Source organism: Carassius gibelio, chromosome A5 (assembly GCF_023724105.1).
Source record: "Carassius gibelio isolate Cgi1373 ecotype wild population from Czech Republic chromosome A5, carGib1.2-hapl.c, whole genome shotgun sequence".
NCBI classification, from domain to species: Eukaryota; Metazoa; Chordata; class Actinopteri; order Cypriniformes; family Cyprinidae; genus Carassius; species Carassius gibelio.
The window spans coordinates 7,694,406-7,707,331 of record NC_068375.1 but is presented as its reverse complement, the minus strand read 5'-3'; the positions used below and the strand labels follow the sequence as shown (position 1 = coordinate 7,707,331).

The following is a 12,926-nucleotide window of genomic DNA, read 5'->3' as shown; positions in this document are numbered from 1 at the left end:
AATGGTATTTATTGTTAGAATTTAGTAAACTGTGACTTTGTTTCATACCGCAAGCAGGACTGTCACTTGAGAGATGGCAACCCTGATGCAAGGCTAGCGCAACAAATCCAAGATTAATCAGATTTGTTGCATTTTGACTTTTCACTGTACTAAGGACATCTGAGAAATGTGTTAAGTCATTTCTGAACAAACACAAACATTATAATATAAACCGCAGCAGTGCGTGTGATGCCAAGAGTTGTTTATCAGTCAGAAAAGTCATTCGCCTTCATGTTTTCTGGGCAAAATGAGTGTTTATGACCCAGATTCACTCGACTGATTCCGCTTTCTCCGTTGGTTTCTCATGATCCAGTGTGAGTAGCTTCGGTCTGAAGGAGCGTAATTCACCAGAATCCACAATAATAACAACGGAGGAAGCGTCTCTACTTGTGTTACTGTGGGTTTTGAGTAAATGCACCTTTCATTTGCATTTCATTAGTAAATCAGTACATTGTTCAAAAGCACTTCCCGTCTATGTTTGTGTATATCATCCTTTTACCTGCGAGACTACATTTCTGGCTCACGGCTTTACTAATGAAAGTATTTATTTAGCATTACTAGTAATTTAGTCGTCTAGTATGTGGTCAAGACTTGTGGCAATACTTTCAGAATGACGACTTTTGTTCCACTACGATGTCTTGTAAAATCATGATTTATTATTATGAACTTGATCATGGATGCTGTCAAAAATCTTAACTTGAATTGACCCCGAAACGCTTGATCCAAGTTTACATGCTGTTAGTTTATTTATACACAAATTCATTGTATAAATGTCAACTTACAACCAACAAAACGGTTACATTTACTATTAAATGAGCACAGCAGACTTCAGTATCTTCTTCATTTTTTCCCCCGAAGCAGGTCAAAGTCTTAATGAAAACCTGAGACACCAGCATCTCTTTATACCTCCTCCACAGAGGAACCGAACGACTTGAAGCAACAATAAAACATGCAAGTTTCAGTACAAACGTGTATTTTTCTGCAGTGGTATGTTTGCTTTGGAACAAACGTTGTTTTGTGGTTCAGTGGAATATGACTCTACACTAAGAGCGGCTCAAGGAGGTGAACCACTGGATCTGCAGCGTCACTGAGCTCAGAATAAATGGATTTTGTTTCGCTGACAGCACTTTTTGATTGAATGGGCTCTAAATCAGGACTTATGAAACTCTGGGGGGTTTCTGGGAAGTCTGGGTCTGGAAATGTACTGCTTTCAGAGCTGAGAGAATGCAACTGACCAATTAATTGCGGATTCATGGTCGTTTCTGATTGGTTGATTTGTGGCACCGAAGAATCATCTGGATTTGAAGTTTTCTTTAGACGTTTGTTTTTTGGTTTGTGGCCACTCAGACGGGACGCCAGAGAGCGCTTCGGACGGGGTTTCAACTGAAAGAGACGATAAGAGCACTTATTTTCAACTTTAAAACGTTTTAAATACCTGTTTTCATCAACCCTTCAATTACAACCTAAAGACTAAAAGTCAGTTTCAGCTGATCAGTAATCAATACTACAAGTAGTTACCTGTTTCTTTTCAGGATCATGCATCACACCATGGCGCAGTAAACTTTGCTGTAGCAAAAAAAAAAAAGAAAAAAAGTTTACTAATTTAAGATTATCAAATTAGGAAATGCTTATAAAATCAGACGACAATGTCGAGTTACAAGATGAAAATAATAAAAGCACTTTTCGTAAAGTCCTTGTTGTCTTAATTTTATCTATAATTAGCATTTCAGTCAGCTCTATGTTGAATTTTAAAACCTCTTTTTGTTTGTGCAAAAAATAAATCCTTGGATAGAAATGTAGTTAGTAGTGGCGTCACTAACGATTATTTTGGTACTCAAGTAATCTGACGATTATTCTGACGATTATTCTGACGATTAAATTACAATTTTTTTTGTGGTAATAAAAACAGACCAAAGCGAAAAACAGGCTTTAGAATTACTTAGAAAACATATATAATAGCAATGAGGCAATAATTATTAGTTCAAATAAAGAATCAAAAGCAAGTTACCATATGGTTTTATTGAACAAAACACAAAAATACATAATGTATTATAAACAATACAGCTAATAAACATTATGCATTAAAGGCCTTTAGAGGTGCTGACGAACACTACAGCACAATCAAATATGTGCTTAATTTTGAGTAAACATTTAATTAAAAAGTCCACTTAATCTTTAAAATTTGGCCATTTGTTTACGACTGATATACTACAGCCACTTTGTGTTAACTTATTCTGAAATCACGATGAACAGTTCGCATATCGAGAAAGATACTGATGTATTCTCCTGTGTTTGCATGGGTTTATAAATGATTTATCTTATAAATCTGATGAAGTGGTGCACATTGCGTTCCCAGATGAACGTTATAATAAACCCGAACTCACAGCAATATGCAGAAGATGGAGTTTGAGACGCATGTAAATGTTAACAGTTTGTGTGGAGCAGCATTTACTGTAAATGGAGCCACTCTTAGACGCATTGCATATTTTTATTTAACTGAATCGTAGTGTCTGTGAATTCATAATAGCATGATGCTTTATCATGATTTTAAAATGGGTCTAATATAACACGTGGTCTTGGAAGACGGTCTAATAACGCATTTCATGGAGTCTCATCCGTGGAATGCACCACTTCTGGAATTTTGCCGATCACGCGACACGGGCAAAATGCTAAATCAAGTATTCGAACTGAATCGAGGAATCGTGACAGCCCTAGTAGTTAGTGAGGCAGATCCTTCAAATCTCTGATGATGGGAAAGCACGGTTACCTTCATGGCAAAGGACCTGCCGCAGCCGGGGTGAGCGCAGATGAAGCAGCGCTGCTCCTCGTGGAAGGACAGTATGTGGCTCTGCAGGTTGAAGGCAGTGGTGTACGAGCGTGAACATCCATCTCTGGGACAGTGATACACCACACGCTCCTCAGAGTGAACATGCTGATGCTGCTTCAGGAACCAGCTGTCCCTGAATGTTTTCTGACACTGATCACACTGTACCCTGACTGAACACACACACACACACACACAACAATAACCAAAGTTATATTCTGTAACTTTCTGTAAGGCTACGCTATTTACATTCAGAAAAACACATAGGGTTACCTATATGAACTTTTTTGTGGTTTGTCATCTCCGTCCAGTTCTTTCCCACAAACGAGCAACCCTCCTCAGTGCAAGAATAACCTGCAAAGTTATGTCAGTATGAATGGTAATACGATGCACATCTGATTAATTAAAGAGACAAAAAACTACTACAATCTTGTGTTCTGATCAAATATGGTGATATTTGTACTTGTTACGCCTCACAAAGCCACTGTATGCGATCAGAGTACTTGTATATAAGCTTATACTATATAATACTTGTATGACAGAACAAGCGGAGGACGTACCTTTGTGTACCTTCTCGTGGCGCTTCAGTTTCCCACGTTGTGAAAAGCGTCTCCCGCAGCCTTCATGTGTACACCTGAGGATCAGAAACATTGCAGAGTACAGGACATCAGCTGAAATCAAGTGTTTTATTATGCTAGTTTACTGAAAGAGAGTTAGCGCAAGACAAACCGGTGTAAAAGGTCTTACAAGAAAGGAAGCAGCTCTGTGTGCGCACACTCATGGGTTTTCAGCTGGTTGTTTTTCTTGAATGCTTTGCCACATCCTTCGAATGTACACTGGGGAACAAAAACAGTATTAGAACAATGAAATCAACAAAAATCACATATATAATATACACCCTTAATATTACTTTATGAAGTATTAGAGCTGAAGTATTAGCTGCTACTTGTTTGTATATCTCAGGTTTGTTGCGCATGCCACTGTTTTCCAGCAAAAGGGAGTTTAAATAAATATGAATAGAACCATCTTTACATTTGAGTGTAGACATTTAATTCAGTACACAGAAATGCATGGAATTTTTTGTGGCCAGATGCAGTTACATTTACTTACTATGTATTGTTTTGTCTCTTGTCTGTGAATACGTGAAATATGTTTCTTCAAGTTGGAGTTTGTGGTGAATCCTTCGTTGCATCCGTCCTCCGTGCATCTGTCAACATAGCGCGAGAAATGACACTTTACTATTCTATTAAACACGAGCTCTCTCACTCTCTATCTCTCTCACACACACACACACACACACTTACGTGTAAGGTCTGTCTCCGGTGTGTGTCAGCTTATGGCGCGCGAGATGGTATTTTGTGCAGAATGATTTCCCGCACCCGCTATCCTCGCACTTATAAGGCCTCTGCAATCAATCAATAAGTAAAGTTATCGTTCATATCAAACCTCTGACAGCCGTGTTGACCGATTTGAACTTATCATACATGCGCAAATAGAACAGAAAGGTTTGATTTAACGTTATATGAAATGTAACATTAGCTACTGTACGCTCACGTGTTGGCCTGCGCTTGACTTACCTCTCCTGTGTGTTTACAGAGATGCGCTTCTAGCTTCCACGCTTTGTTGTACGACGCATGACAGTCGGGAAACGAACAAATAAATGTTGCGCCGGGTTTAACGTTAGTTTCATGCATTGTCATGTGTTCAGTTACGAGGTATGGCCAGATCTACCGCGTGTGTGCCTTCATTTTGATTGCCTACGAAACATCTGACGTCACATCAACACTAACATGACACATCCTGTATGGAACGCCAAAGAGGTCAAAACTTAGGCCTAGTCCACACGTACAAGGATATTTATATAAACGGGGTTTATCGTCCTTTGTTAAAAAACAACAACAACAACAACAACAAAACATCTAGTCCACATGAAAATGCAAAAACATGCTAGGAGTCAAGAGCATGCCAAACCAACAGATGGCGATATAACCCTAACCATTAAGCCATGTTTGCCAATCGGAAGCCTGAAAAAGGGGGTTTTACCAGGGGGGCAGGGTTTCATATTGTATGAAGCAGCCCTGGGCACCACCATTGGCTAGTGGACCCCCACCTGCTGTTAGCATTCCATTGACTCTCATTCATTTTGGCGTCACTTTGACAGCAAATAACTTTACATCTGAGGTGTTTAAAGACTTAATTTGTCCATTAATTATTTCTAAAGAAACACGAAAATGTATAAAGGCTCCATTACCTTGTATCTTAAGTTATGGTCCCGTAGAAGCAGTTTTTGTAAAAATAGGCTAATGATTGCATCATAACCTGCGACTGTCTGTCGCACAGCAGATAAATTACCGTATGGACAGGAGGAGAAGCTCGCAGGCAATCTTTAACTGTCTATGAGGCTATCAGGGGGACGTGGAGGTATAAAGCCAAGGGAGAAGCCCATAGAGAGTCCATAAAAGACACGGGACAAAATTGTTCAACAACGTCTGCAAGATTTGGTGGGTGATTCAGATTTCTCTTGGCACAGGCATTAGAAGACTTACAGTTGTCAGACAGGTTGCTCACGTGACCTCTACTTCATCAAGCTCAGTTTGAGTCTGTGCAGTACCCTCGACCCCCAGGAAGTGCCTGCTTCTAACTGACTTCATTTGTCTCCGTTGAATCCAATGGGGTCACTGTGTCCATTTCTTTTACTGTCTATGTTTTTAACATGGGGAAGTTCAAGCTTAAACTGGTGTGCAGTGTTTTGTTATGGTTTCCGGTTTAAATGACAAGTTTCCTGGTTAACGGTGTGCAACGGGGATTGAGATACGTTTTCTCTTGTTTGGGTTTGTCAAACATGTCAACCCAATCAGCAGCAACATGTATGTTAATGATAAGCCTTTATACTCACAATAAACAAATGAATAACAGTCTCGGAGGTAAGAAGTGGATTATACTTCATCTGAAATGTTTGTTTTTTCATCCTGAAATGCGAGACAAATGTTGTTTCACAATAATTAGTTACCACAGTTTCCACAAATCCCTTCCCTCGTAACTAATTTGGGTGCCCCTAGCATTTGCCTATTTCGCCTATGCACTATTACTTTTGCGTTCCCTTGATTTACTATTGCGTTCAGTCAATTTGCTAAATCATGCGCACAATTTATAAATCGAGTGAACTAAATAGTAAATCGAGGGAAAGCAATAGTAATTGTGTGCACGTTTTAGTACATTGAGCGAACGAATTAGTAAATTGTTCACATGATTAATATTTTTTTATCCATAATTTTCAGATTGGTCTCATTCATTTTCAGTGTAAGTAACTCACTGTAAACCATATTATTGCTTTAGTTTTTCTTTTATTTATATTTTTGAAAAATGAGTCAAAAGAACTGTGCATTACAATAATAATAATAATAATAATAATAAAAAAGCATGATATCCTTATGATAGATAATTACTGGAAAGTATGCATCAGTCAATGATAAGCATGTAGAAACAAATTTTGGATCAGGGCAGACTAAATCAATCCAGAAGGAAAAACAAATCATATTTTTGAGCATTTAGAATTTCTGCCAGCCGAGTGCTTCAGATATCTCAAGACAGTTTTCTGCTATTCCAAATTCACTGGGCGCAAGAGATGCGGCGTACCCTGAAAAAAATGTCTGAACAAAACCTATAACCTCAAGCAGTGATTGCATTCTAACAATGTAACGTAAAGCCTAACCGATGCACACCAGGCGAGCTGGCACTGCAGAAAAGTAACACCAGTCATGAATAACTCCATCTCCATGCCTGCTGCTCAGCAACATTGGCATACTCCAGATTCCATTTCATTCAGCTGAGTGCTGGCTTCCCAGAACTGTTTCTCCTTAAATTTCTCCTCACAATCCTCTACAACATGGCACACATACAAAATGATACAGCATCCCTTAAATCCTTGAGTCTTTTCTGTTATCTGATATCATTTATCCTTTCAGAGACATACATTGTTTGACAATTCCCCACAGCAGTGATCTGTCTCCAACCATGGTGTCACCTTAAGGTTGTTAGGTTGTTATACATAAGGTGAAAAGGTGGTTTGACACCTTAAAATGGCTCAGTCTCGATCCTTAAGAACAAGAGCTTTGAATGTGAAATCCAATCTTGTTACAATGTTCTCACGTACAAGATACAAAACAGACCTGGTACATTCCATGGCTCACCCGGTGGTCTGTGTGGGTCTTAATGCCCCAATATAGTAATGGGGGCACTATGCTGTCAAAAAGCACCATCTTTCGAATAAGATGTTAAACCGAGGTCCAGACTCTCTGTGGTCATTAAAAATCCAAAGATGTCCCAAAAAAAAAAAAAAAACAGTAGGGGTGTAACCCCAGCAGTGTGACCAAACTCGCCAGTTGCTGGTGTGTGTTCACATTGCATTCTAGTGCAATATGGCTGCCGTCCAGGTGGATGATGCACATTGGTGGTAGTTAAGGAGAGTCCACCCTTCCACTTCCTATGGAGAAAAATTAAAAGATCTGAGCTTTGAGTGTCAAGTCTAACCTTTTGGTAAGTCTTTGTTGTATATGCTCTGCAACAGGTATAACTGACTCCACTCCAACAAAATCAGTAGAACAATCATTTTATGTTGACAACTGTCTATAAAGTCTGCAATCAGTTCAAGAAGCTAAAGGCCTTTGAATAAAAACTTGTTTTAAATTACAAAAACTATGACTAAATCTGTTGAAATTTTTGTCAACGCATAAAAATGAGACAAAAATGTTAGGGAGGGACGATTCGGGAAGAGACCCAATCAGAACGAATCTTCTGCATGGTCAAATCACACATTTGAGCTGTACTGATCCATCTAGTATACACTTGCTGTAAGCCTCATAAAACATAAAAAAATGTAAATGTCTTGGAGTAAGAAAAAAGCAGAGATATGATAAATTAGAGAAAGTGTGATGAGACAGAAAGAGTACTCAATGCAGTCCAGTTTTCGGAGCACACACATCTGTATCACTCACACATGTTGTGTGTGACAGCAGTTAAATCTGTGTCTATGTTGTATGTTTAAGCTTTAATATGGTGGGCAGGTGGCTCTAATGCTATTTCATGCATTTTGAGTTATTTACACTGTTTAAGACTTTATACTTCACTTTACACTGTTTACAATGTTCTCATGCTAAACATGGCCAAAGTTAAAAAACAAAAAATGATTTGGACGTATGACGTCACTCCTTCCAGGTTCATATAAGTTTCGGAAAGTTTTTTTTTTTTCTTGAGCATTTTGACGTCATGAAGGGCAGAATTCCTTGAAAAGGAAATTCTCCCAAGAGTTCACTCACACATCAACCAGAGCTAGAGCAACCCATCAACGTGCTTCATTCGGGTCATGGCAGTCGTTGGCAGCATGGCACAGGACTTAATGGAGAAGAATGTCAACAAAGAAGGGTTTTTTAGGTTGTGATTGAAAGATAACCTTGTTTAGCTTTCCAAAGAACCCAGCGTTACGTGAACAGTGGATGCAGTTTGTTTTCTAGGACTCACGTGGGGCAGGAGACATAAAGTTAATCATGATAACAGACCAGAATCTCCATCTCTTTACCTTACTTTAAAACTTTACTTGACTTCCAAGAAATGACTGGAGAGTGCTTACACTGCGCTGGACTCTTAGATAATATATCAATGGTTGAGCCTTCCAGAACTATTAGAGGAATGTCTCCACTTATTTATTGGATGAGGGGGGCTGTGTTGGAAGGGATCTTATTGAGATGGCAACAGAGAGTCCTGGAGATGAAGTTGAGTCAAGAAGGGCAGACACTGTTAATAACAGATGAGCAGGTGAGCACCAATTAACACTTTTTTTTTTTTTTTCATCACATTTTTAGTTAATTTTTTATTTTATTTTTGAAAATGGTGTGACAATTTTCATGACAGAAATAAAATATATTTACGCAAAAAAAAAATATTTATATTCTAACAGTTTTGGTTCCAGAGTTACAATCCAAAATGCTCATTGCCTTTTTATAGCAATACACTCTTAAAAATAAAGGTGTTTCACGATGCCATAGAAGAACCTTTTTGTCTAAATGATTCCATAAAGAATCTTTAACATGTGAAGAACCTTTCTGTTTCACAAAAGGTTCTTTGTGGTAAAAGAAGGTTCTTTGGATTATAAAAAAGAAAGAAAGATATGGTTCTTTAAAGAACCTTTGACTGAATGGATCTTTGTGGAACCAAAAATGTTTTTTCTATGGCATTGCTGTGAAGAACCTTTTGAAGCAATTAATTTTTTTTCAATGAAGTATATGACTATTAACACAGACATCTTACATGTTACAAGAATTTTACAATATTAATTAAAATGCGGTCAAAATCCAATTAAAATTATGTACAGCATCATGAAAAAGAAGTGAGCTTAACTGAATTGAATGTGCACTTGTAGTGATCTTCAAATCTTAAAAGTATATAAAAAAAAATGTACTTGCAAATGAACTATTGAATTAAAAGGCAACATAAATGTACCTAAAAAGAGTCCACTTTCACTTTCATTTTATTAAAACACATAAGGACATTTAAAAGAAAAAAGCATGGTAATGCCTTGGTTTACGGAACAATTCTTACTATATACTTACAATATATTGGCTGTTTATTAATACTAAAAGCATATTTTCATATTTTGTACATACCTAATCCTACCCAATACAACTATCCTACTAGCTATTAATAAGCAGCAAATTAGGAGTTTATTGAGACAAAAGTCATAGTTAATAGATAATTAATAGTGAGAATTGGACGTTAAAATAAAGTGTGATCAAATGCACATTGTAATAAGGTCAAATTAAAAGTATTACTTTAATAATAATGTTTAAATAATATTTTGTAATGCTTTAAAGTACAGTTATTTTGAACTAAAGTTCATGTGAGGTACTTGATTATAATTTTATTCAATATTAATGTTTAATTTATCCAAAGTAAATCATTGCATTAATTGTACGTTGTGCAAATGTAGTTATTTGCTGAATTCTGTTCAATATAAAATGAAGCTGTGTGGATATTAAACAGATATTTCTGCTGACTTCTGCAATCCACATCTCTACAGCACGGGTTCACTTCTGTGACATGTGCATTTCAACAGACTTTTCTCTAAAAACTAAATCAAGTCATTGTTCAGTCAAGAATACATTCCCTTTAGCCTTAGGAAATAAAAAGTACAATTTATTACTTTTCTCTTTTCCCCACTCCAATCGGTCAGAAAGAAAGTTCATGTTTTAGAAACAAGTGTAATATAAAATATAGCTGCAAGCAGCGATGGCGGGCTCAAGCCACCAGTGCCATCGCCACCCCGGTGGCATCAGGTAAACTGTGCCCAGCGGGCACATGCATTCACAATATCCCTCTGGCAGTGAGGTTTTAAAGGATATGGCAGTTAAAGGGTTAATCCGAATCATCTAGACTTTAAAATCACATTCACAGAACAATATATATATATATAACTTTAGTAACACTTTACAATAAGATTCCATTCATAAACATTATGTTAACATGAACAATGTTTATATAGCATTCATTCACGTCAGTTAATATTCCAAACTTAAACATTAAAACATTGTTTTATTGTGATTTTTTTCCAAGCATTTTTTACCAATTCCAAACCATATCAATCTTAATAACTACCATTATTTTTTATTTAATCATTTATGAGTGCTATACAATAGTCCAGGAAAGCTGGAAGAGAAAAACAGGTCAAGAAGAACTGACAAAAAGAATTGCAAAATAATTAGGAAATAATGTGAAGATTAATTTTTAGTCAATTCTGCAAGACAGACTTTCAGGAAAGGAGGTGGAATAAAAATGAGCTCTTAAATCTTAATCCTGGATTCTGGAAGATATACTCCTCAAACCATCGAACAAGAGGAGGTGGTGCTGGTCCTTCACGAGTCACTCTAATCTGTTCATAAAGCCTATATATAAAGCCTTAATATATAGTATTTCACAATACTTCATGGTATTCTAATTAAATCATTTTTTGGAATCTTAAGTCTCTCAGAGTCCGACACCGAGTAATTCTGGAGACTCCAGGAAAGTGGCAGTTCTGTAAAATGTTGGCGCTGGAGACTAAATGCTCCCTGATAGTTTCACACCTAATTCACTTAACACACACACAAACACACACACACACACACACTACCCACAGTGACAGTGGGACTGAGTGACATTAGATGTATGATAGTTTTTTTATTTTCTATCATCCATATAGTGTTGTATAGTCATGAAACTATTGTCATGAGACCAGTCATTCTGAGGAAATATGCCTCAGAATGACTTGTCTTTTATGTGTACATTTTTTTTAAGTGTTTAGAAGCTGCACTTTAAAAAAAATAAAAAGACATTTACTGGTTCCTTTTTTACTATTATTTCAAAAAATCACCACGACAAAACCATTCAAGCTATCCAAAATTCATTCACACCTGTTCTGTAAGATTAATTCTTTAAACAGTGGTAAAAGAGGATGTGGTGCTGATCCTTCAAGAGTCACTCAAAACGTATCTGTCCATAAAGCCTATAAAGAATTATTCTTAATATACAGTTCACAATACTTCAGCTTGTTATTCTAATTAAGTGAGGGTCATTTTTATCAGTAAAATTCCTAAAATACATATTATTTTATTTGAAAGATTTCTATAAATTATTTAAATCATACTCGTTTCTACAATAATTATTTAAAAGTAATCCTATAGCTCCCTCTGGTGACCATTATTGGTACTAAGAATTGCAAGCTTGATTTATAAGTTATGATAGTTTAAATTTTATGCTGGCTCTTGAAAATGAAAAAGCTATGAAACTTACTGTGCTTCCTTCAAATGAGGACTTCTACTTATATAAAAAATTATGAAGAGTTAGAATGAAAAAATTTAAAGATATAGTAAAATAACTATTGTATTTTTTTATGTTACATTAATAAATCTCTATGGCAACACCATTTAAGCTATCCTAAACCCATTCACAATTTAACATCTCAGTATATTGGCATCATGTTGAAAAAGGAGTATGGAGTAGTATGAGGAGGAGTATGAATTCATTTACAGGCTGATTTTATCATAAATCCACAATAAAATTTATTTTTCTGTTCTGTATCAATCTGTGTTGTTGTTTGTTTATTTTTATCTTTTATTTTTCATAGGAAGATAACTGATCCTTTACTCTCCTTTTTAATAAATGTGCTTATAAACCAAAAACAAGCTATTTATAGCTGTATTTATAAACTGCTTACTACTGACTATTAATATTGGGACAAGGCTTTATAAAGCATGAACTGACTATTTACTTTTTGAGTTTGAAATTATTATTTGCAGCACAAATTAGGGTTTATTAGGATTTTTAAAAATCCCTAAAACTGTCAGAAAAGGATAAGGCCTAAGATTTCTATGTGAGTGGCTACATTTATTTGTTTTATAACTATAATGCATAAACTATGAAATTATACAAAATGTATAAAAAAGTACAACAGTCATTGTTTTCCAATGTTTTTTTTTTTTTGTTTTTTTGGATTTACATTTAAAAAAATTAGCCTACTGCAATCATTCTAAACAGCTTGAATAAAACCTGTTAATATTTATTATAGACCACTGTAACTGTGTATAATCTAACAAACAAGTTTATTATGAAAATAAAAGTGTGTACACCAGATAAATTGGACGATAAAGAAATTGCTAACAATAGTATAATAGAGCATGTTTTAGGTTTTTAGGCGTTTAGATGCAGATATGGACAAATCAAATGTAAAATAAAATGTAATTGATTTAATTAAATATAGATTAATTCTTGTTAGAGCAAAATAATAAATAAATAAATAAATACGTACACACATTAAAAAAGCAGCCAAGATGAATGAATTTCATTTTTTATATAGATTAAAATTGAAGACAGAAGCAGCTGGTATATGCGGTCACTTAATATTAAAATCCAGTAGATCCACTTCAGATATATTTCTCAACAGTTTATGTTCACGTGGCTGTTTTCGTTTATAGTCGCCAAGCTATTATGTGTTTTGAAATAATCTTGTCCGTTATGTGTTCGTTCGTACGACGAA

General features: G+C 35.9%; 1 protein-coding gene across 1 annotated transcript; it reads right to left on the bottom strand.

Moving 5' to 3' along the window:
• Positions 1-675: 675 nt before the first annotated feature.
• Positions 676-4,822, bottom strand: gtf3aa (general transcription factor IIIAa). The gene is made up of 9 exons (XM_052591526.1): positions 4,441-4,822; positions 4,168-4,268; positions 3,974-4,070; positions 3,611-3,699; positions 3,424-3,497; positions 3,137-3,217; positions 2,807-3,036; positions 1,558-1,605; positions 676-1,422 (listed from the first exon to the last, which is right to left on the bottom strand). The coding sequence occupies exons 1-9, from the start codon at positions 4,561-4,563 to the stop codon at positions 1,078-1,080; spliced, it is 1,188 nt and encodes a 395-aa protein (XP_052447486.1). The 5' UTR covers positions 4,564-4,822; the 3' UTR covers positions 676-1,077.
• Positions 4,823-12,926: the final 8,104 nt, after the last annotated feature.

Bases quoted from the DNA above. Each gene is read 5' to 3' on its own strand.
- gtf3aa (XM_052591526.1), bottom strand. From the start codon at position 4,563: ATGACAATGCATGAAACTAACGTTAAACCCGGCGCAACATTTATTTGT. The intron at 3,700-3,973 runs GTAAGTAAATGT...TTTGTTCCCCAG, and splicing joins AAGAGACAAAACAATACATA to TGTACATTCGAAGGATGTGG. The intron at 3,498-3,610 runs GTAAGACCTTTT...TCTGATCCTCAG, and splicing joins ACAGAGCTGCTTCCTTTCTT to GTGTACACATGAAGGCTGCG.